Raw genomic sequence first — 24,688 nt, 5'->3', positions numbered from 1 at the left:
TAATAAAAAGCTGTTGTTACCGTTAGCCTGTGTGTGCCTTTCCATTACCCGATCTAACACTGGCGACAAAGGTGGGATTGGAAGGCAACTAGGCAAACCGAAAAGAGCGGAGCAATCCAGCAAGTAAATCCAGCCCGGAGCAGCCATTGTGAGCGGCAAACTCAAAATGCCCTCAGAACACAAAATGGCCATGCACGCCCCACCGACTCCGTATGACCCAGTCACTGAGCACTAGGACTCATATGCTGAGGTTCGACTGCTTCCTCGAAGCCAATGACCTCATGGGCCTTTCTGAAGGCCTCAAGAAGAACATGTTTCTCGGTTACTGTGGATGGGAAGTGTTCGAAACTGCCAAAGACCTGTCAGAACCAACACCGCTACAATCGGTCGCTTGGTCCGTGCTTCAGCAGACACTGAGGACTCACTACGCTTACTCACTGCTGCGAGTTCCGAGACCTTGATGAGCTTATTCTTGACTGCATCATATGCGGTGTGTGGGACATTAATTTACAGAGGAGGTTACTCGCCAAATCTAACCTCACTCTACAAATTGCCTTGGATGAAGCCAGGGCATCCGAATCGGCCATCAAGTCAACAGAAACCCTGCAGCGCCAAAGCACTCCACAAGACGCATGAAAGAACACATGCGTTCATCGCGAGGCTGCAGAGGCTGAGAGCTCAAAAGGCGAAGGAGATGACAGCTGCCGCATGCGCAGTAGCTGCACCAAGCTGGCGTGCAAATTCGAACAGCGTTTCCCACCTTGCGCTAGCTGCGGAGGAGACCATGCCCAATTGGGTTGACATTTCCGTGACGCTACCTGCCAGTGCTGTGAGCGAAAGGGGCACATCGCCAAAGTTTGGAGAAGCAAGCACCCCACGACGACCTGGCAGCCAAGAAGCTGATCCAACCGCCAGCAAAAGCCCAACCAGGGGGCATGGCAGAAGCCACCACAGCGCTCAGAGGGCGACACCAGAGTCACCTACCACACCTTAATTGGCCAAGTCCGCAGTAGGCGGCCCAAAAAGCTGAAGTCACAGTCCTCATCGAGGGCTCTCCATGCGAGATGGAGATCGACACGGGGTCATCACTGACCATCATGCCGTGGTCTACACTCAAGCAAGCTATCCCTAGATATAAAAAATACAACAAAAAGCGTTTTTACTCTATTTGGAGTAAGACCGCTTCCCTCCCTCCCCGAATTAAACCACCCGGCGCTGGCCTCGGTGACCCGGCTCTGATGCGGCCGAAGAACCCCTTTCGCCTCCGATCGCTCAATGATCTAGAGCTGAGGCGGCCGGCGAAAATCCACCCTCCCGTGCCCGTCAACCCCACCAGCCAAAGGCACCGCCTTGAAAACGTTTCCGGCTCCAGATTCCCCCTCGTGCGCGCGCACGGGAACCCGCCGCCTCCCGCGAAAGCCCTGTCCAATCAGGAGCCCGCTAGGCGGGGCTCCCGGCTGTACACAGCCACCACGTGCAGCTGGGGTGGGGACTGGCAGCCGCCGAGCATCCGAGGAGGCAGAGTCAGCAGCGGTAGCAGCGGCAACATCGACGGCATCAGGAACCTTGGCTCGAGGTTCTTCGCGCAAGGAGTGGGTGGCCTCCGGGAGGATCTCGGCGAACCCTTCATTTGCCCCATCGCCCATTCTTTCTTCCTCTGCTCTCTTTCTCGCGGGGGGGGGGGTCCTTAACAAAAATAAAAACGTCGCTCCCGTCGTTGCAAACTTAGATGCACCGATAGAAGTTAGCCCTTAGCAATCGAGCCAGGTTGCCAGCCAGCCAGCTACCTTGATGGAGGGGCCCATCCTCTCGCTGTCTCCCCCCGTTGCAGATGGAGGCGGCCGATTACTTTGTCGCTCCTGCTGCTGCTGTTGAGATTGCAGCAACGGCGGTTCTCTTTTTTTCCTGGTGACGGAAGCAAAAGAAACGGACTGAATCGGGGTTGGGGGTGGTGGGTGGAGTAACAGTGGAGATTCAGAGGAAATCGCCGCGCTGGTTGGATCAAACAGCATCACCGACCGGAGCAAAACACACTCGGGGCTGCACAAGGTTGGTTGGCTGCCCTGGATCATCTTGCGGAGATTTCTGGTTGCTCTCGCTCCCCTTCCAAAAAACCCGGCACTTGCTGCGGGATCTGAAGAAAAGGCTTCTAGGGCATCCCTACGGCTGAAGTTGCGTGCAGGCGTGTTTCTGATCTGCGGTTGCCACCATCCAACGCGACGAAACGGACTGCAGGGCGTTGGAGGGAGAAAAGCAAGACAACCGGGTAAGAGAAACGGCTTGCACTCGTTTCAGACAGCGGGATCCTAATGTTTAGATACACTATAAAGTTTTATCCCAGTTATGCCCCTCCTTGAAAAAAAAACAGTTCCCGTGTAAGTGTAGGGATGGTTTCTGGGCACGCGCAAGAGATCCTTCTCCCTCCCCACTGATCGTGAGCCGTCTTGCGTGGTGCAGTTCATCTCCCAGGCAAAAGGTTCGTTTAGAGCACGTGCGGCGTGCCAGTCTTTGAACCAGGCAGCCTTCCCCACGAAACGAGCATCCAGGGCGACAGAGAAAATGCTCGTTTTCCTGAGGATATTTATGAATTGCATTAGCTTACATCAGCCTTATAAATTAGGCCATCCTTGTTCCCAGAGATCTACTTGGGGCAGGGACTGATCCGGAATAAGGGACCTTGTCTGTGGCCTCTAGACTTCTTGATTGACCGTTTATACTGAGAGCAAAAATATTATTAGATCTAGCTACTGTCCATTCAGTACCATTATTGCCATTGTCCCCAACTGATAATAATGAATTATGACAGCTAGTCCTGCTATTATTTTAATTCTGGAGGCTTCTAGCATTTAGAAAGGAGTAGGGGGGGAGTGCGGGCATTAAAAAAACCTACTGTACCCTAATTCTCCTTGTAGTTAATATGAGGGGACAGTCTTCAAGAAAGTTTTCCAGTTTATTCTCCACAGAGGCTGGCACTAGGAGAAATTCTCCACTTTGTCATCTTTAATGGCTTCTTAGCTCTAAGGCACATGGAAAAAATCAGACTAGAAACCCAAGCTTGGGTTTCATTTTGCTGTGGGATGGTTGCATGGCCTATGGCAGGGGTGTCCAAACTTGGGAACTTTAAGACTTGTGGACTTCAACTCCCAGAATTCCCCAGCCAGCCATGCTGGCTGGGGAATTCTGGGAGTTGAAGTCCACAAGTCTTAAAGTTCTCAAGTTTGGACACCCCTGGCCTATGGGGAGCTGCACAGTTTGGGTTCTGTGAACTTGACAGCAGAACCCATTTCATAAGGCAATAAAACACTTGACACATTAAAAGCTTTACCCAACTGATAAATGGTCATTGCTTTCAAATTCTCCTGGGTAAATCAAGTTAACTTTCTAAAACAGAGAGCACCCCATTTGAAAATAATTTCTGAATTCTGCTTCCTAAACCTTGAAAGAACTAGGAGTAAACTCTGCTTGATTAGCCTATTCCTTTTCACTGCATAAAGATAACAAAATAAGCACCTGTGTTGCATAGCATTGACTCCTGGAATGTAGCAAGCCATGGCCTCCTTAACCATGAATTATTAAATCACACTTAAATCAAAACCAAAGTAAACACAAAGCAATATAATAGCATGATCTCAGCCTGTATTTCTGTTTTGTTCCACTGGCTAAGGCAAAAAACAGAGTTGAATCAAAGAGTTAAGGGGAGCTCTAATCATTAATCAGCCTACCTACCTTCCTCTCTTATTCCCTTCACGCTCCCAGATCTTGGGCTTAGTGGGTTGTCCAAACATCATTTTGCTTTACTAAATCAAGATTTGTCATAGATTAAATAGATTCAGCGTGTGGTGGAAGCATCACCCATTGCTTTTTAGGTGTAAATGGGGATTTCAGCCTATGTAGCTATAGCTTGTTCAGCTTAGTCAGATCTGGAAATCTTTAGCAAAAAGCCTGACACTTAAAGCTTGTCAGTTTTTATGTTATTAAAAAAAACTTTCCTCCTGAAACCATAGGGATAAAACAGGTTGCTGATTGGCTGGCGACCCAATATTATGACTTAAGGATTATGAAATCTGTAATTAAATCTTCTTAAGTGCTCCTGCTTGTTCATAGATTTGTAACTGGATATAGAGGATTGCTTATAAAATATACCCACAGTGAAATTGTTTTCAGGGATATATCACATGTATAAGCAAAGCCACGCTTTCCCACATGCTTCCTCTTTACAACTGTAAGTTGGGAGGTTGGCCCATTTCCTGGGATGTGTTGTATGTCAGTTCTTGGCATTAATCTGCACACATTCAAGCTCCTCAAAACTTTGTACAAGGCCCTACTTAGAGCACAAACCATGATACAAGCCGTCTTAATACTGTTTCACCAGCAGCCGTCACAGTAGAACAAGTCCTGGTTTCTCTGCCTCCCCAGGGGTACAGCTTTTAGGAAAACAAGGGGCCTTTCAGCGCGAGGAGGGGAGAGATGACAATAGGAGTTATTTCAATGGTCTACTTTGCTGGCAGGATTACTCCTAACCCCAGTACTGAACATACAGAGTCTCCAGTGGATGTTCTTGGAAAAGTGGCATAGAGTTATGAGAAGTTGCATTTTACCGGTATTCTGGCTGTGGTCGCAAACATGCTTAATCAGGTCAAGGAAAGTATGAGATGCCTTCTGATTAGTCCTAAGCTTGCTCATTTTTAGAAAATGTGCTGTGCAGATCCTGTCCCATCCCACCTCCACCCACCCCCGCAGTTTGTTCATGGATCAGTGAGTTGTGCGAACTCCATAAATACCGTAAGTTAATCTTCTGGGGCAGCACTCAACAAGTCAGATTCTGCCCCCTATAACTCAATTATGTATCCTCTCATTTTAGATAGGGAATTGTTCCCGGCTTTATTTGATATTCCAGAGGTTACACTTGGGACCTTTTGAATGCAACGTAGATGCTCTGTTGCTGAGCTACGGCATTCAACAAACTCCCTTTTCCTGCTTCCCTTGCTGTGGCCTCAGTCCCGACCCCGTTCCTTGTGGATCAAAGATGTTTCTGACTGGCAGGTTGAGGCTGGCCACCTCTTCCCCTGTGAATGAAGTGGCCTTGGAGGGGGCTGCTGTGGGGGCTCTCTTCCTGCTACCCTCCAGTTCTTGGCAATTGCAGCTGTCTTCCCTTTAGTTGCCAGGAAGTCTCTCGTCAGTATCTGGCCAGGATGGAGGGGGACAGCAAGGTGCCAGGAAGGGACCACGCACTTCCCGTATTTCCCTTACCCAGCTGCTTGCTCTCTTGCTCTCCCTCTTGTTCCCCACTCCCCCTCCGTCCCGTTGCTTTTCCGCTGCAGGTTTGTCCAGGGATGGCTTTCAAAGCCACCCTAGCCACACCCTGCCCTCTGGAGTCCTGAGGCATCCCTCACTGCTCGCTTGCTGTGTGTCACTGCCTGCGGTGGTCCTTCTTCGTTTTCCATCCCCCCCCCGCCCCCCCCCCCCGGGCAGGCTTATGTGGATGCCTTCTTACCACAGAGCCACTTGGCCTCTGCTCCAGCACATCCTCTCCAGGGGAGTTGGCTAGATTGGATTTGGAAACACCAAAGGAGGGACTTCTTCAGGCTGGCCATGAATGTGGTGGCTCTGCTCAGCTGAGGCGGTAACTCAAAAGAGCAGCAACAGCGCAAAGGTTATTTCAGATAAACAAGATAAACACTCTGGATTTACGGAGATGAAGTTTCATCCGGTAGCCTTTATAGCAGCCGATCTTCGCTAAGCCACGCTAATCAGGGATACTGAGAGCAAAGCAGAGCAGCATCTGAATGCCGCTAATTGTTTGGGGCAATTCCTTCATCAGACCTTTTCTTTTCCAGACCTTCTCCGGGAAATCCCAGCTTTGTTTGATGCCCTCCTCTTTCTTTGGAAAGGCTGCAGCTCCTTCTTTTTCCTGTCAATAAAACGAAAGATGACTTCTGCTCACAATGTCGCGCTCTGGGATGCCCCTTTCTTGTTTTTCTAGCAAAAACTGGATGGAGGACAAGACCGTCTACACTGGCAACACAATGTAGACATTTCTCTGGAGCAAGAACTTGGGATCTTCCAGTCCCCTGGTTTGGAGCATTCTTCAGCCTTCTGGGAGAATCATCCCCTACGTGTGTGCATTCTCTGTCTCTGTCTCTCTCTCTCTCTCTCTCTCTCTCTCTCTCTCTCTTTGTCTCTCTGTTTCTCCCTCCCTCCCTCTCTCTCTCTCTCTCTCTCTCTCTCACACACACACACACAGACACACACACACAAACACACACACACTCCCTTTTCAAGCACTGGAAGGGAGGGAAGCAAGTTAAGTGGCAAGTTCAACTCTCCTCTTGATGCATTTTTGTGAGTGGGAAAATTCAGACACTATCCAGAAATTCTGCCAAGGTTGACCGAAGGCTTTGGACCAAGACAGTTCTGGCCACCTAAACTGTGGCGTGCAGCCTTATGGAAGACCTGGGCAAGTCAACTCTGTGGCTGCAGGCCGAGTTGGCCTCTCCTTCTCCATGCTTGCATATCCTTGATTGCCGCAGCCGGGACCTGTACGATTCATCCCATGTGGAGCGGGCCCTGAGCGTGGCCCTCCCAGGACTACTTCTGCGCCGCCTTCGGAAGGGGAGCCTGGCGGTCCGGTCCTTGCTGCCTGGGCCTCCTCAGGGGCTCTGTGAGAACATGGTTTTGCTGTACGATGAGGGGACAATCCAGCTCTCTCGGCCGGATAACCAGGAAGAAGAAGAAGAATCAGTGCTGCTCACGCTCTTGCAGAAGCTCCGAGAGGAGGGCTGCCTAGCCTACTACCTGCAAGGTAGGTGTCTGTGTGGGAGAAAAAAAAAATAACTGACCAATGCTAGCTTCTAGATTGATTCTTGACTGGTGCAGGAGAGTAAAGATGGAGCTGGGCCAAAATTGTGATTGCTGGAATTCTCCCTTCTGAGGTGTAAAAATCCACCATTAAATTTGGGGCTGGGGAATACAGCAGGTTTTCCTTTATCCCACTTACTTGTTGTTCTTCGCTGCCCTATGAGTGCGTACTTCCTCGACTTTCAACCGTTCAAATGGGTGAGATTTGATTGTGCCAGAAAGGAAGCAGGTGACAAATCCATTGGTTTGAATTAATGCCAACTTAATTTATTATACTTATTAATATAAAACATTGATATAGCCACCCGTCTTATAACCAACTCTGGGCTGCTCCCAGTTAAGAGTTAACAGCACAAAACCCATATTATAAAACCTAAATGCATTAAAAACAACAAACACCTGGCACCAAGTGAGACTTCTGATGTGCACTCACTTCATTTTTTTCCCAGCACCTGGAGGTAAAACCAGGTCTTCCAAGTTTCACCATGTTGCAAGATCAGCAACAAATACATTTTAGAAATAAATAAAATAAATATGGGGACAGAAGCTTATCAAACTTCAGGGGACAAATTATTTGATAGGGCAAGGGTGGCCACAAAATGGCACATTTCCTAACTCACATCAGATGGCAATATTTAGGGGAAGGGACTAGAAACATGCCCACCTTTGCTGAATTACATCTCCCTTTTTGGCACAGTTAGAACCATCTATTTAGCATCCCATGTCATGATGACCAGCCAGTTACATCGGGGAATTCATGACTAAGATCAAGAGCATGGTGCCATTCTCACATTTATGCACAGGTATGTTGCTGGGACACCGTGACTCAGCGGCTGAGACACTGAGCTTCCCAATCAGAAAGGTCAGCAGTACGGCGGTTCAAATCCCTAGTGCTGCATAATGGAGTGAGCTCCGGTTACTTGTCCCAGTTTCTGCCAACCTAGCAGTTCGAAAGCATGTAAAAATGCAAGTAGAAAAATAGGAGCCACATTTGGTGGGAAGGGAACAGTGTTCTGTGCGCCCTCAAGAGTTTAGTCATGCCGGCCACATGACCACGGAGACGTCTTCGGACAGTGCTGGCTCCTTGGCCTTGAAATGGAGATGAGCACCTCCCCCTAGAGTTGGGAACAACTAATACATATGTGCGAGGGAAACCTTTACCGTTACCTTTTATATTGCTGGAAGTGATACATAGCCATTAGGATTAGTAGCCCCTGATGGAGCTAATGTCTATTATTCTTCAATTGCCTTTCAAAGTAGTAGAGTTGGTGACTTTCTTGCCATAAGGAATTTCGGGTAATAATTAAGTTCTGAATGAAGGTCTCATTATTATTTCTTCTGAATGTCTCACTGTACATCAAAGGTGGAAATAACTTTTCTGTACCCACTTCTACAAGGAATTATTTTCCAGAGCTCCATTACATTCCCTTTATTTACTTTTTTAAAAAACTAGAAAATGCTAGCCATTGTAACTTTTTAAATGCAACAATATTTTTTTAAAGATATGATAACCAGGTTCATGCACTGAGTTCCAAGCATACTCACATAATTTGCTTATAAAGACAATACAAGTAGTCCTTGATTTGCAGCCATTTGTTTAGTGACCGTTGCAAGTTACAACAGCACTGAAAGAAGTGGCTTACAACCGTTTTTCACATGACCATTTCAGCACCCATGGTCATGTGATCAAAATTCGAGTGCTTGTCAACTGGCATGTACTTATGACAGATGCACTATCCCAGGGACATGTGATCACCATTTCTAACTTTCCCAGCTGGATTCCGACAAGCAAAATCAATGGGAGAAGCCAGATTCGCTTAACAACCATATGATTCACTTAACAATTGCAGTGGTTTGCTGAACAACTGTGACAAAATGAGGCAAAACTCAATTAACAACTGCCTTGCTTAGCAACAAAAATGTTGGGCTCAATTGCGGTCAAAAGTTGAGAATGATCCATACTGGCATTTTAGCTTGGCCACTTGTATAAATGACCTGTATTCTGAAATTTATATTTTTCACGGTAGTTTGATCTATAGATTATTATTACGATGGGTCATTAAAAAAAATTAATGACTTCCCCCGAATCCCTTTCCTAGCCAGCTGCTACTAGATTAGACACTATCAAGTTATATGCATGTACAGATCCAAACTTACGACTATAACCTCCGCTCCTTCCGACAAAAATTGAAGACTCACCTGTTTCGATTAGCTGGCCTGGCATAATTTTTATTGTTACAACTGTTACCTCCTGGAAATATACTCTCAACTGGTATTTTAATGGGTATAGTTTTAAATCTAATTGATTTTAGGGCTTTCAGAACCATATTTATGTTCTTCTGTACAGTTCTTTTAATTTTTTAACCTCCTCCATATGTATATTTATATCTATATTTATATTTGTATTTATTATTTGTTATTTGTTGTGTGGACTGTACACCGCCCCGAGTCCTTTTTTGGGAGAGGGGGCGGTCTAGAAATGCGAAGAATAAATAAATAAATAAATAAATAAATAAATAAATAAATAAATATAACTAATCCCAAAATTATAGTTGTAAATCATACTGGTCATTAAGCAAATCATGTGACTGTGCGCAATTTTGCAATCTTTTTTGCAGTGGTCATTAAGCGAACCTAGAGTCCGCAATGGGTGGTTTTTGTAGGCAATCGGAAGGAAACACCAGTTTCCAGAAAAAACTGTCGTAAATCAAGGTCATGTGACCACAGGTTTCCAAGTGCCCAAAGGATGATCACATGACCCCCAAGGGGGAGCCCAACCACTGGAACTTGACAGATTATAAGACAGACCCCCTTTTGAGGGGGGCAGGGGCCTGTCATAACTTCAAACTGAGTCAAGGACAATCTTCATGTATGCATCATTTTCACGTCAGGCTAAATAATTTGGCTGTCTTCACAGTTGGCCATATCACTGCTAGAAGGAGGAGATCACTAATAGAAACCGATAAAAGACATTTCTCCCATCGGAATCCTTGTGCTTATACGTATCTTTTCACATTGTAAGAACTAGTCATATTTCTACCCTAGGACTTCTAACTTTGCTTCAAAGAGCACTTAAACAGTGGCCAACAGTGCTGCTGTCCAGAATTCCAATGGAGAAGGATCTAGTTATTGAATTAAATCATAGGTCTGAGGTCTGCCTCAGGAGGGGCAATGAATCTCTAGAGCAGGGGAGTCAAACTCGATTTCATTAATGGCTGCATTAGGGTTGTTTGACCTTGGAGGGCCAGGGTGGACGTGGCCAGCTCGACATGACTCGGGGTGGGGCAGGGTGGTGTGCTGGCAGAGTGCTCTGCCAAAGAAAACGGGCTCCCAAGCTCCGTTTCCCGCTGCGACGTCCTCTCGCAACCCTCCTGTGGCCCTCCTGAGCTCCATTTTTACTGTGGGTCCGTCCTTCCTTCCCTGTTTCCAGGACAACCCCAGGGGTCACTTCTAAGCACTCCATGGGCCAGACCTGGTCCCCGGGCCTTAAGTTTGACACCCCTGCTCTAGAGCATCAGGCAAGAATCTTCTCTGGTCCACTTTCTTGCCATTTTTTGCAAGGCCCACTTCCATTTTTTAATGGAGAATATTTGAATGCTATATGTGATGGTTCCTACATTTGATCCCTCTCTGACTTTCCGAGTGAGGTAGAAGTGGGAGCCAAACTGAAAGAAATGTACTGAGAGTGGATCGATTCCTTTTTTATCCAGTTTTGCAACTCTGATGACCTCCTCAGGTATAGAAATATGGCAAATTAAGCCACCCATTGAATAGAAAAAAATCTCTCAAATCCATATCATGTTCACATCCATGTAGGTTTCTTGGGGACAAAATGGAAAGGGTTTGCTATTGCCATATTATAGAATGTTTTTTGAGTCTGGCCTTCTTAGCTTTTTTTCAAGTGACAATCAGTAAGGGATTGATATAGGATCAGTTGCATAGCAACCGTTCAAAGTTATGACGAGCCTCCAAAAGGGACTCACAATCCAGTTTTGAAGTTCCAACGTTGCCCATCACTATGGTCACATGACCACGTTTTGGGGACTTGGCAACTATTTATAGCCATTTGAAGTGCCCCAGAGTTACATGACTGCAATTTACCACATTTTTGCTGGAAAGCAGTATTTATTTATGTCTTCTGGCAAAAACTGGCCCATAACAAAAAATAGGTTTGGTTTAATGACCACGGTGTTCACTTTACAACCACAACATTTGCTTAATGACTGCTGGAACAGAGGTCGAAAAAATGGATCTGGTCACTTGGTGGTCCACTTTTCATCCATCACAATTTATGATCATAATTGCCAGGCTTAATTATGGTTGTATGTCAGGGGACTACTGTAACGGCTGGCCTTTTTTGTTAAAGATCTGGATGTTTGGTGGGCTTAGCAAGGGAGAACCCGTCACATGGGCCCTTGTGTAGAAATTTCACTTACTGATTATTATTTATCGTTGTTTTATCTTGCTTCTTTTTTATAAGGTGCCACAATTTGCATTGTTCAGGTTGGGCAGCAATATAAATTCTATCTGCAGAAGTAGCGATATTCTGACATTATTTCCCTCTGACCCAGGGTACATTACGTCATGAGATTTCTGCGAACGATCTATTTGGCCAGCTAGGTGTTTTCTGTGTAAATGTTGGATTAATGTTTTTATTTCTGCTTTTGTTTTTCTTCTCCAATCCCCCTTCCTTATTGCTATCTATATTTTGATAACCTTTTTAATTCAATAGTTTTTATTACGGTATGTATTTATATTTTCCCAACTGCTTTGAGGTGCTTTTCACGTAGAATTACAAAACAATGTCATAATCTAAAAAAAGCAAAAAGCTACAAAAACAGAATATATTCCAACATGAAAGTATGATATAAAAATATAGCAAGAAGTAGGCTTTGACTTGCAGTCACTTGTTTAGTGACAATTCAAAGTTACAAAGTCACTGAAAAAAAGTGACTTATGACTTATGAACAGCTGCAGCATCCCCCTGGTCACATGACCAAAATCTGGCTGCTTAGCCTCTGTATCGTATTTATGGCAGTTGCAGTGTCCTGGGTCATGTTTTGCAACCTTCTGACAAGCAAAGTCCATAGGGAAGCCAGATTCATTTAACAACCGTGTTACTAACTAAACAATTGCAGTGATTCACGTAACAACTCTGACAAGGACGGACGTAAAATAGGGCAAAACTCATTTAACAGCTGTCTTATTTAGCAACAGAAATGTTGGGCTCAATTGTGGTGAAATTGAATGATGTATACAGCTTACTACCTTGGGTATGCATAAATCTTCCAAATGACTTGTGGGATGGGTAGAAAACAAGGTTTGCCACATTTGGGGAGCTTCTGATGCCATCCTATAACATGCTGCCGATAACACTGATACTTTCCTTTCTTGGATCTGTCATTCCTCCAGGAGGCTTCAATAAATTCCAGGCTGAATGGCCCCATCTCTGTGAAACCAACCTGGATACAGCCAGTACCAGCAGCTCTCCTGTTCCTCTGGCGGCTCCCATTGTGGGGCTGGGAGGCCTGAGCTTAAGTTCAGATGGCTCAGATGCTGAGTCAGAGCCCCTAAGCAGCGGCATGGAGTCCGAAGGCACGAGTCCCCGCTCCTTTCCTGTGCAGATCCTACCCAATCTCTACCTGGGATGTGCCCGTGATTCTGCCAACATGGACACTCTGGCCAAACTGGGAATCCACTACATCCTCAATGTGACTCCAAACCTCCCAAACCTCTTTGAGAAGACTGGCGACTTCCACTACAAGCAAATTCCCATCTCAGATCACTGGAGCCAGAACCTTTCTCAGTTCTTCCCCGAAGCTATTGATTTCATTGGTGAGTGTCAGCAGGTTGAAGGGTAATAGTACCACGATGATGATGATTTGATGGCTTGTGTGCTTACATCATTTTTGACTCCTAGCAACCACATAGATTTCCTCCAGGACGATCTATCCCTAATCTGGTCTTTCAGGTCCCTCAACGTTGCAGTCATTGCCGCTATAAAATACAAGCAGTACATTGTGTAATTTGGGTACAGTGATATTCATACAGTTTTGACTGGAGATTTTTAACACTTTGACGCTTAGATAACTTAAATCGTCGAAAGGGGATATTATTGATTTTTGAATTGAATTAATATTACTCCCAATCTCAAGCAGAAGCGGAGTCACTTGCTTGTGACTCTGGATGCCATATTCAATTAAACAAATGAACAAGCAACCATTAAATGGATAATTCAGATCAGTTTTAAAACTATGTCAATATTAGAAACATCAATATATAAATATTAATGTTGATAAGCATAAAAATACCTAAAATGTACATCTAAAACTCAAAGTTAGCACTAATAAATGTCAGGGTTCCAAGTAACACCCCCAACGAAAGAAGACTCCAAGGCCTGAGTATCCTCGAAGTTCAATTTTATTAGAGATGTCACTGCAAAATTATTTATAACATAATAAAGATTTCTATCTTAAGCCTAACACTTAATACTAAAGTCTCCATTATATCATTATAGTTATTTATGCAAATTAAAAAACAAAAAGAAACATTTTTTTTTTAAAAAAAGCTCTTTGATTTCTAACTTTCCCCTTCTTGTGCCCCTACTAGTTTTCAGTGTTTATAAGCATTTAGGCCCCCTTAGAAACCAACAATTCCCCCTGTCAAACACATTATGAGTACATTATGTCCTGTTCACACATATATTAGTCCACAGCTAAAAAGGTCAGCTGCTGAAAATCAATTAACACGATTATTCCTTGGTAAAGGGGTTTGTGGGGAGGATCTTCTAAGCCCAAAAGGAAGTGGTGATCTACCGTAATTTCCTTAGACTCCTGGTCACCCTCAAACTACACATGTTCCTGGAAATGGAAGTCTAGCTGTGCTTGTCTCCCCAGAGGTCAGCCGTAAGGGGGAAACCCTTTATAAATAAATAAATAACAATCGTTCAGATGTCAAAGATTCCTGCAAGATAATCTGTTTAAGACTTTCTGTGGTCTTTATAATGATGATATCCAATAAATAGTATGGGGATTATTGAGGCTGCTTGCATTCTCTGCCTTAAATTGGGAACCAATGCCCTTCTGTAGTCAGATGGTAAAAAACCTGACATTTTCCCAAGCCAGGGTCCATTATAATGAGTTGCCAAAGTTTGTGCAAAGACCAAAATGAAGGAGATCTGGATACTTTGGCTTCCAATGCACGTTACTGTTCTGTCACACTCAGAAGTCTCCTATTGCTTATCAGTTATAGAAGGATCTATGCTATGGCTGGCCCCCATGCTGTGAGGAAGGCTCGGGGGGGGCTTAAAGCATGCAGCTAGTCTTGAGAGCACCCTAAAATCTGTCAGGTTTCCACATTGATCCTTTCATCATGCTATTCAGAACAGCTCTTTTTCCCTCAAGTGGATGAGGTACAGTAAATAGCCTGTGCGGAAATAACGTAGAGTGGGAAATAGAAAATGGTGTTTCATTCAGTGTGATTTGCTGGGAAATCTACTCACAGCAAGGCATTTTCAGGTATCCTCTGCTAATTTCCACTCATATTGCCAAAAGACAAGTGTGGAGGTCCAAACTGGCTCAGGCTTTTGCGCAGGCCCAGAGAATTTTGCATATCCAAGAACAGAGGGGGGAGGGGGGAATGGAGGCTAAGTATTTAAAGGTCAGCTCTTTGCACTAATTAAACTTGCAGTATTAATACAGGTAGTCCTCAACATATAACTGTAATGGAACCTGCCCATTATGGTGGTATTTTGTAACAGTCTTAAAATGTGACCAATCTGATTTTAAGATCTTTTTTGCAGCAATCATTAAGCAAAAGCAAGTGCTGGTTTTCGATAAAACCATAATAAATCATGGTCACATGAACACAGGATGCTGCAAAATGACTATAAGTGCCACCGTGTTGACAAGTGCCTGAAATTTGGTCATGTGACCATGGAGGGCATTCAACTGTCTGAACTTTGAATACAGATCATAAGTCCCCTTTTGGGGGTTGGTCATAAGCCAAGGACTACTTGTAATGACATCTGTCACTCTGACTGGTTTGTCTAGCCCAAGGGTCGGCAACCTTAAACACTCAAAGAGCCATTTGGACCTGTTTCCCACAGAAAAGAAAACACCGGGAACCACAAATCCCTTCCCGTGCCTGACTATTTCCTGAGCACCCACAAAACTACCATGTGTATTTGAATAAAAGGTTCTGTTTTCTTCTGAAACTTTTCTTTTCTTGGATTTATCCATGATTGGCCTAATGGAGGTCAAAAAGCTCAATAAATCGTATGCTGGCAGGTGTCACACATTGGTGGTTGTGACACATATTTTGAGCAACAGGGAGCCGCAGCAGAGGAATGAAAGAGCCACATGTGGCTCCAGAGCCACAGGTTGCTGATCCTGGGTCTAGCCAGAAACGTGCATTTCTTCCCACCCATTTCTTTCTTTCTGCCATTGACTTGCAATTTGCTTTAGCCTCAGTATTAAAAGAATCAAAAGTTTTTCTTCCCTGGCTATCAGCTGCTTCCTCTTTCCCAGATCTTGTGTCATCTTGATAATATGCTGGCACTGCCTGCAATGCTATGTAGAATATGACACCAGTATTAATATTTAGATCGTGAATAAACCAAGTGAATTATTGTTAAAGGTTTTTTTCTCAGTTAGAAAGGTATTTCTGGTTGGTTAACAAAATTTAATGTGCATCTACAAAATCTAGTGACTACTGGACAATATCGTAGCAAAGTGATTTCCAATCATGCTTTCATTTCAAATCAGTTTTTGCAATATGGATATGACTAGGTTGATTATGAAATTGAAGTCCCCGTTTTGCTTTAACTGTGAAAAATCTTACTTTGTTGGCTTTGACGTCTTCTTATACACCAGGCACAAAGATGGGAAAATGCAGAGTCATACAGAAAGCTGTTTCTCTTGGATCAGAAATGAGTCACAGAAATAATGACGTGCCATTTCATTTTCCCAGCTCAGTGTTAACAAATCCCACTTGCTTAGAAGTGTATGATTGCATTCACATGACCATCTGTCCCTTATCTCTTTGTCAGATGAGGCCCTCTCTCGGAACTGCGGCATTCTGGTGCACTGCTTAGCAGGGATCAGTCGCTCGGTCACCGTCACTGTAGCCTACCTCATGCAGAAGCTCAACCTGTCTCTCAACGATGCCTATGATCTGGTGAAGCGAAAGAAGTCCAACATCTCGCCTAACTTCAATTTCATGGGGCAGCTGCTGGATTTTGAGAAGTCGCTAGGGCTTAGCCAGGGCAGTCGGCGGCCAGCCTCAGACCAGACCTGCTTCTTCACCTCACCAACCAATGACAGTGTCTTTGAGCTGGATCCTACGTAGGAGCCAGAAGGGTGCTACGTTTTTGTCATTGTCCACCAACACCTCCTTGTTCTTGGTTCTACCTGCCTGCCCTGGTGGCAGAGTCTTCTGGGACCAACTGAATACCTCACACTAGAGAGGGAGGTGCTTCTTTCAGGAACAACTGCTACTTCCAGCAAAGGTTCACATTGCCTTTTGGGTTTTCTGAAATATCAACAGCAATGGCGTCCTTACTAATCTCACAGTGAGACTGACGTGGCCACACCAATAACCAAAGACTCTTCTCCTCCTCCTTTTCTCCCAAGAGCTCTGTACAGACAAAGAAACCAACACTTTTGGGGGGAGGGGGGGTGTATTTCTGGAATGTTTGGTCTGTGCATTACAGCATCTCGAACTTGATCCAGATCATCCTCTTTTAAAATTTAAATATTTGAAAAGGAACATGTCAGGGCTGGAACCTGCCGGTTATTAATGATGTTGATCACACATTGAAGGTTTTATGGTTTTCTTGTGTTTCTCCTTCTCCATCCATTATGAAGAAATTAGGCAGAGACCTGCAGCTCTCCCATAAAAGTCTTCTGCGGGCAGGACCTTTGGTGAGATGATAGCGCATTCACCAGTGGATTTTGTTAAGTTCCCACTCCCAATACCTCCAGGCCAAATGATGACCTCTTAACTGATGAAGGCTGCTCTAGAATCATTTCTTTCAGTTTGAGAAGTGAGATGCAGGAACCACGTAATTCTAACATGGTTATCCTGGAATGACTAAAAAATATATTATAGAAATTTTAATGCAGAGACCTGCGTTTTAGAAATGAAACCACAGAATTTCCCAGATCTCTCTTGTTAAGACCAGGATGAATCATAGAATTGAGGAATCAGTGTAGCAGCTTATATAAACATAACATCTGAAGATACCTTACAGAACCCTGACTAGGTCCTGTGGTACAGGTACTGCAGAAGTGGGTTTGAGAATCTGCAATTTTTAAGTTTTTTGATGCTAGGTGTTTATGTCAACAGAACAGACTACAAACGTTCCCATGTGGGACTCTTTAAAATCTCCAGAGTTGTATTCCAGAATTGGAGCAGGTTTGATAACCTTAACTCTCCCATTATTCCCAAAGCTACAGATGCTCTCATCATCCCCAAAGCACCTCTTTCAATCCTCTGTGGTTCGTTCAGGATTTAGGCAGAGGGAAATAAAAATGGTGGGGGGAGAAGCTTTGGAACAGAATCACAGTGGGAAGACATACGTATTAGAAGCAGAAGTATTGGTGTTACACAGCCCGGTCTTTGGTTGTGGGAGAAAATAGAGCAGCTCTGCATTTTGTATCTGTATTTGTACAAATGGTGAGTATGTATGTGTGCCTTAATACTTGCATGAAAGCAAAGAGACCTGCGAATGTGTGTACTAGGCATTGTTTGCATAGTATCTGCCTGAAAGGGTTAATTTGTGCCCACGTTTTATTCACCAAATTTCAGTCAGGACCTTTCCTGACTGAATTGGAGCTCAATTCCAGGATCCTTTGAGTTCATAATAAAAAGATAAACCCTCTGAGCATTGTAAGGGGGTGGGGGTAATGTGTTACAGAGGGACCGTGTTTCTTACTTAACACAGTTTATTAGGAAGAAAACTGCAGACTTGGCAATTTCAAAATTTTCAATAATTATCTAAAATCATTAACCACTATGTGTACATGATATGGTCCTTGTGGACATGCTGGAAAGATGTCCAAGGTGTACTAGTGATCTGCATTTAAGGTTTTTCTTTTAGCTCTGTTCAGTAGGTCCACAGGGAGTCCAGGAGAACATTTGTCTGCAAAATTAATCTTCCTGAGAGTCTGTTTTCTCAATGTTTTGTTTTCTTTTTCAGGATTTTTCTGGCCTTCGGGCCTATGAAGATACACTATATTGCCAAAAGTATTCGCTCACCCATCCAAATAATCAGAATCAGGTGTTCCAATCACTTCCATGGCCACAGGTGTATAAAATCAAGGCATGCAGGCTGTTTTTACAAACATTTGTGAAAGAATGGGTCGCTCTCAGGAGCTCAGTGAATTCCAGCGGGGAACTGTGATCAGATGCCACCTGTGCAACAAATCCAGTCGTGAAATTTCCTCACTCCTAAATATTCCACAGTCAACTGTCAGCTGTATTATAAGAACGTGGGAGTGTTTGGGAACGACAGTAACTTAGCCACGAAGTGGTAGGCCACGTAAACTCGTCCAACATCAGTGTGTGACCTCACAATTGCGCTTCTGGAAGAATGGTCAAAACTTCCCATAAACACACTCCTAAACCTTGTGGACAGCCTTCCCAGAAGAGTTGAAGCTGTTATAGCTGCAAAGGGTGGACCGACGTCATATTGAACCCCATGGATTAGGAATGGGATGTCATTTACAGTAAGTTCATATGCGAGTAAAGGCAGGTGAGCAAATAATTTTGGCAATATAGTGTACGTGCTTAGGGGCAATGCTTCCCTGAAATAATTTGAAATTGCTGTTAAGTGAGTTTTGAAAACGTGGGGCTTCAGTAACCCTGAAATGCCTTACAGGTTTTCCCTTGGGTGAAAATAAATTAGAATACATTGAGAATAAATTATGCAAAGCAGTCAAACTGGCCAACTATTATGCAAAATGACTCTTATGCAAATTTGACCAACTAGCACAATTTAAGGTTATTGCAGTGTTCAGGTTTGCTCACAATTTGCGTTGCCTGAACACCAAACTTTTAAGTTACTGTCCATGCAGGTTACACATAGTTCTGGATCCCTGCATGCTCCAAAGAGTCTACTTGAGTCTCTGTCTTGGATCTCTGTTTTCAAGTGAATGTAAATGACTGGAGGTGGAAGGGGAGTGGACAGGAACTGCCATTGCCATGGACAACAACAACAACAACAATTATTTTAATAAAGCGGGACTTTAAACAACACAAACAAGTGTGGATTTATTGGGAGACTTCAAAGTGATGCAATAAAGCCATTTTGCTTTAATTGCAGGTACTGATGTAATATTAGAAACCTTATTCTATTTGTGTGTAGGCACTGTGCGAGGGGAGGAAAAACAGCCACTTTCTGCCAGCTCCCTGAATCTGAGGGGGATTCCAGAGGAAGTTTTACTGGGCAGTCAACCCTGCCTTACAAAAGAAATTGTATGCGCTCGGAAGTTCATCTGCTGTTTGTAGCTAATTGCAGCTACTTTTTGTTTGCCCTTTAACCACAACAAAATACCCACTAATGGTATAAAAACAGAACGGAATTGAGTATGCCTAGTGAAAAGAAGGGCTAGGAGGAGTGACGCAATGACAGTGTTTCAATATCTATGCGGTTACCACAAAGAAGGGGGGGGGCAACCTATTATCCAAAGCACCTGAAAGCAGGACAAGAAGCAATGAATGGAAACTAATCAAGGAGAGAATCAACTTGTGTGTTCCATTCCTGGAGGCTTTTAAGAAGAGCCTGAACAGTCACCTGTCTGGAATGGTTTTTAGCCGTAATGGCGAACCTATGTCACACACGCCGGAAGTGGCACACAGAGCCATCTCTCCGGGTACACCAGCTGTCGCCTGTTGCTCTTCCGGTTGCCAGCTGGTCTTTGGACACAAATGTGCGCCAGAAACCAAAAGATCAGGTGACCGGCACACATGCAAATGCTGGAAACAGGAAGGTCAACTTCCCAACACGTATATGCGCACAGGAAACTGCTCTTCCGATTTCCGGTGCTCCCCCGCCCTCCCTGCACATGCTCCCATTTCGGCACTAGGTGCCGAAAAGTTTTGGCAATACTGGTATATAGGGTCTCCTGCTTGAGCAGGGGGTTGGACTAGAAGACCTCCAAGTTCTCTTCCAACTCTTCCTTTGTTAACTTCCATTAAGCTTTCTGATTCACAGCAACAAACATCTTGTGAGAGAAAATCATGTATTGTTGTTTCACAAAATCAATTTTTAAAAGTGGAAGGCACCACAGTCTCATAAAATTTGGGAATCCTATGCGATTTGAGGCTTATGAGATGTGGCACCCAGCATCTGAGAAAGTTGCCAAATATTTTATAACCACCAAGTCATAAGAGACAGTGGTATTACCCTTTGACTGAAATAATAAATGTAGGAAGTGCCTAACATATAGAATAGTGTATCTATATGATAATTAAAAGCGAGTATACCATCAATAGGCTTAAAAAATAATTGACAGCTGGTATTAGTATAGTCTAAAATAATCTTTTCACCAGGAAGCACAGCCACCAAGAAAATTGTATTAGTCCATAAGAAGCAATACAATTTTAATGGTAAACTCAAAAAAGGACAAACTCAAACATCTACTAAGTTTTGATTAACCTTTCAAGTTTGCCAGATCTTTTCATCAGAAAAGATGCTGCCAACAACAACAACAAAGTGGGAATGACGCAAGGGGAGGAGGGGATGGGAAAAGGCTGCCTTGATACTGAAAATGAGCTGGTTAGAGTTTTAAAAGAATCAAAAATCATGCTCAGAAAGTTTTATTAGACCATATCATAAAGTTATGGCTAAGCTTCTCATAATAATGTTATCGTTTTTTCAAAAAAAAATGTAATGTATTACTTGGATTTATTTCCAGAAGCAGCTGTAGATTAGAGATACCCAAAACAGATCAGGATACTGTAGATGTTTGTACAAAATGTGTGTATGCTGAGATAAAGATATATATATTTCAAAGCCAAGGGAAAGCAAAGGGAAATCATCAAAGCCATTAAAAAGCGAAAGTTAGAATATTTTGGACATGTGATGCGACACCCAGAAAAATATGGCATACTTCACTTACCCTCCAGGGAAAGATGGAAGGCAAACGAGGTAGATGGAAGGCAGAAGAAGAACATCATGGCTTCAAAAAATCTAAGGGACTGGTTTGGAAAAAACTCAGCAGCACTTTTTCATGTGGCTGTTGATAAAAATAAGATTGCCAACATGATCGCCAATGTCCGATGATGGATATGGCACAAGAAAAAGAATATCAAAACCACAGAAGAAATAACCATTCAAAACCAGAACAATTAATCAGTGGAACAGCTTGCCTCCAGAAGTTGTGAATGCCCCAACACTGGAAGTCTTTAAGAAGATGTTGGATAGCATCTGTCTGAAACGGTATAGGGTTTCCTGCCTAGGCAGGGGGTTGGACTAGAAGACCTCCAAGGTCCCTTGCAACTCTACTATTGTATTGTATAAACCTGAAAGATAAACCAGATTTGGAGGGGGGAAATCGCCATTCTGATTGTTTCTGTGCAGAACTAAGGATACCAGCTTTCTCCTTGCTAGATGCAGCAAAATATTTATTGGTTGGTTGGTTGATTGGTTAGTTGATTGATTGATTGATTGAATTTATATTGCCACCTATTTGCCCATGGCAACTCAAGGCGGCTCACAGAATATAAGAAGCTTAAACTTTTTTTTTTACTTTAACTCTTTGTTCAAATTGCTTGGATCCTTGGAGTCCCATAATCCTTCTAAGGTTTTCCCTCACTGACTTTCCAGAGTAGCAAGGGGTTGTCATCCAAGATGATGCTAACCTCCCAGAACAGTTTTTTTTTCCCTTCTCTTGGCAGAGAGAGACCTTCCTGAAGATGCCATCCCTAACAACAACTTCCTTCAGGAAGATGGTACTTCTCTGGATTTTCAGCCACTTGAATGGGAGAAAGGATATTACACAATGGGTTGATTCAGAGCACTTCTTCAGGTCCTGCTACGTCTCCACATGGCTCTGTTTTCAGATCTCTGGCTGGCAATCAGTTACCCCTCTGCTCTTCCCCCTTTTGATCCTGTTCCAGGCATCAAATATCGAACAGAAAGGGCAGTTCCCCTTTTCAGTTAAGTCCTCACCCAAGCTTCCTTCCCTGGTTCTCCCCACTCTTCCCATCTGTGTCTGCTGCATGTCTTTTGGCTTTTTATTTATTTATTTATTTATTTATTTATTTATTAAAAAAAAAAACTCTCTTCGGCTCTGTTGCTTAGTAACCAGTCTCTTTTCTGTTCCAAGAAGAGGGTGGAGTGGGAGGAAAATTAGTTCTAATCCTGGAGGATGTCCATATTGGACATTCCCTCCCTCCACCTATTTTCTTTCCTTTGTTCTCCCCCTTCCTCAGGAGGAAGAAGTCCACGGCCATGTAGGCTTCAACGGGCATTATCAGCACCCACATCGCGCAGCAGTTAGAGTCAACATGAACTGCAGCATTGTCCAAGTGCTTATTCCATCAGATTATAGTGGGACAAACTCCCACGGCTAAAAGTAAATAAATAACCATGTGAGGAAAAACAGGGCCCAGAAGGTTCAACAGCTAAGCCCACTGTTCACTGTGAGGCAGATGTAATCTGAAAGGCCCACCTGATAAAGAGCGTGAGGCAACGAAGAATATGGATTTGAAAATTCATCTATCAAAGATAAAGATAAATGCACCAGGCACAATGAAACTGACAGGGAGTCGAGAGTCGGCGTTCTACAAGTATCATAAATAAATGATGTGCTGTAAATTTTAGGTAAAAACATCCATGGCAAAAAATCTAGATCAAGTAGATGAATACTGTATGTGTACCTTGACAGAGCATTTATTAAAGGTGAGAGGAAAAAATGGAGACATTTTAAGATGTGCAAATGTTAATAAACAGGTAAGTTTAGTATATGAACTGTTGCAAGAAATTAATATTTGTCAAAAGGAGTGACAAAGTCTATGTATTAAGGCAGTGATTCTGCCTATGTTTTTATTCTATGGCAGTGAGAGTTGGGTGTGTCACAGAAGTAAGTCATGTGCCGTGAGAAGGCAGCACTTTGGTGTGCGAGATGAGGAAGAGGAAGGTTCAAGTATGAATGGGTGGTGCATGATTCTGGAAGTAGGGGGTGGTTTGGTCAAGTAGAAAAAATAGAGAATTGCAAAATGAATATAGGATGAAAGAGTGAATGAGTCAAGAGAAAATTGTGGTTCTTTGGATGGAGTGAATGAGATCCTCAGCAAAAGAGAGGTGAGAAGTTTCAAGACTCCATCCAGCCACCTCATTCTTTGTCATCCCTTCTTCTTTTGTCCTCAATCTTTCCCAGCATGAGGCTCTTCTCCAGTGAGTCTACAGTATCCAGTGAGGATAGTGCATACATCTATATATCTATGAATGTTACGAGCCATATTACAGGTAGTCCTTGACTTACAGAAGTTCATTTGGTGATCATTCAAAGTTTCAACGGCACTGAAAAAAATAACTTATGACTGTTTTTCACACTTACGACCATTGCAGCATAGTCACATGGTCACATGATTGCAATTCAGATGCTTTGGACTCATATTTATGACGATTGCAGTGTCCTGAGGTCATGGGATCCCCTTTTGCAACCTTCTGACAAGCATAGTCAATGAAGAAACCAGATTCACTTAACAGCCGTGTTACTGACTTAACAACTGCAATGATTCGCTTAACAATTGTGTCAAGAAAGGTTGTACAGTGTGGCAAAACTCACTTAAAGCAGATGTCCCACTTAGCAACAGAAATTTTGGACTGAATTTTGGTCATAAGTCAAGGATTACGTGTACTACAACAGCTGGAGGAACTTCCCAGCTGTCCATCATCCAGATGTATTAAAGTGCAACACCTAGAAATTTCCCATAGTAAGGAATGGGAAGTTCATAAAATGCAAATTGACTGAAGAAGACTGAAGAGACTGCCAGCTTTGCATAGGAAAATGGAAACATCTTGTCATGAATCTTTACGTACAAAGACTGGCCCTGGGCTATGGTGTTCAAGTATATGGAGATCCTGTCCTTCTGTATCATTGAGGCAGCTTGGGAGAGACCGGCATAGTTCCATGTCTGTCATTTTAAGCTTCACAACTAAAGTGTTAGAGAAACTGAGCTGGCTTCAACTACGATGCCGCAAATACTGCATGTCTCCATCGCAGGCTGTATTTCTGCTGTATCTCTATTAAAGAGATAGGAAGTCCAACCGGAAAAAATAAAAGCCGCAGCCCTCATAGGGATTGAGAGAACTAGCTGTCCCCGGGTCTCTTGGCCTCTCTCTTCCACACGCACATTTATGGTTCTCGGGCTAGAAGCTTCCGTTCCCACCACCACCCTTCCCCTGTTTGCAGTCCCTTCCTGCAAGCTGTTTCCGAGGGATTAATTCATTCACTTTTCTTCCTGTTCGAGGACAGGAAGGGCAGCTTCCTATCCAGAGGAGATTGCTGTCGCCTTTGTGGTCATTCTTATACTTTCTCTGTTATTGTATGCTGTGTGTTTCAGTCCTTATCATCTGTCAACCTCCCTCCTCAAAAAAAAAAACTTTAAATACAAGATATTAATTTTTTTACAGGTGGAAACTGTATAGAATTGCCCTAGTGGACAGATCTCTTTGGATGGACCTAAGACCGAATTATCTAACAGTTGCCCTGTTTATCCTGCAGTACAAAGAGTAGCATGAAAGGCCTTCCTCGGTCAGATGTTATCCCTATCACATCCTGCATAATTTCTTAGCCTCCTTTCCTTCCCTCACCTGGTG

At 43.7% G+C, this 24,688-nt stretch overlaps 1 protein-coding gene across 2 annotated transcripts; it reads left to right on the top strand.

Annotated features, from left to right (window-relative positions):
• The first annotated feature begins 1,356 nt into the window (after window positions 1-1,356).
• On the top strand, window positions 1,357-19,123 carry DUSP9 (dual specificity phosphatase 9). Of its 2 annotated transcripts, XM_081953127.1 has the most exons (4): window positions 1,357-2,266; window positions 5,838-6,802; window positions 12,271-12,693; window positions 15,908-19,123. In XM_081953127.1, the coding sequence occupies exons 2-4, from the start codon at window positions 6,445-6,447 to the stop codon at window positions 16,204-16,206; spliced, it is 1,080 nt and encodes a 359-aa protein (XP_081809253.1). In that variant the 5' UTR covers window positions 1,357-2,266; window positions 5,838-6,444; the 3' UTR covers window positions 16,207-19,123. The 2 variants fall into 2 exon arrangements, with proteins under 2 accessions (XP_081809253.1, XP_081809254.1); XM_081953128.1 differs by lacking the exon at window positions 1,357-2,266 and having other exon boundaries at window positions 5,311-6,802.
• The last annotated feature ends 5,565 nt before the right edge of the window (window positions 19,124-24,688 follow it).

This window comes from Natrix helvetica (assembly GCF_964273705.1).
Source record: "Natrix helvetica genome assembly, chromosome: 1".
Classification (NCBI taxonomy): Eukaryota; Metazoa; Chordata; class Lepidosauria; order Squamata; family Natricidae; genus Natrix; species Natrix helvetica.
Note: the sequence above shows the minus strand (reverse complement) of the source record. Positions and strands in the feature narration are given on the sequence as shown.

Bases quoted from the DNA above. Each gene is read 5' to 3' on its own strand.
- DUSP9 (XM_081953127.1), top strand. From the start codon at position 6,445: ATGGAAGACCTGGGCAAGTCAACTCTGTGGCTGCAGGCCGAGTTGGCC. The intron at 6,803-12,270 runs GTAGGTGTCTGT...TCATTCCTCCAG, and splicing joins CCTAGCCTACTACCTGCAAG to GAGGCTTCAATAAATTCCAG. The intron at 12,694-15,907 runs GTGAGTGTCAGC...TCTCTTTGTCAG, and splicing joins CGAAGCTATTGATTTCATTG to ATGAGGCCCTCTCTCGGAAC.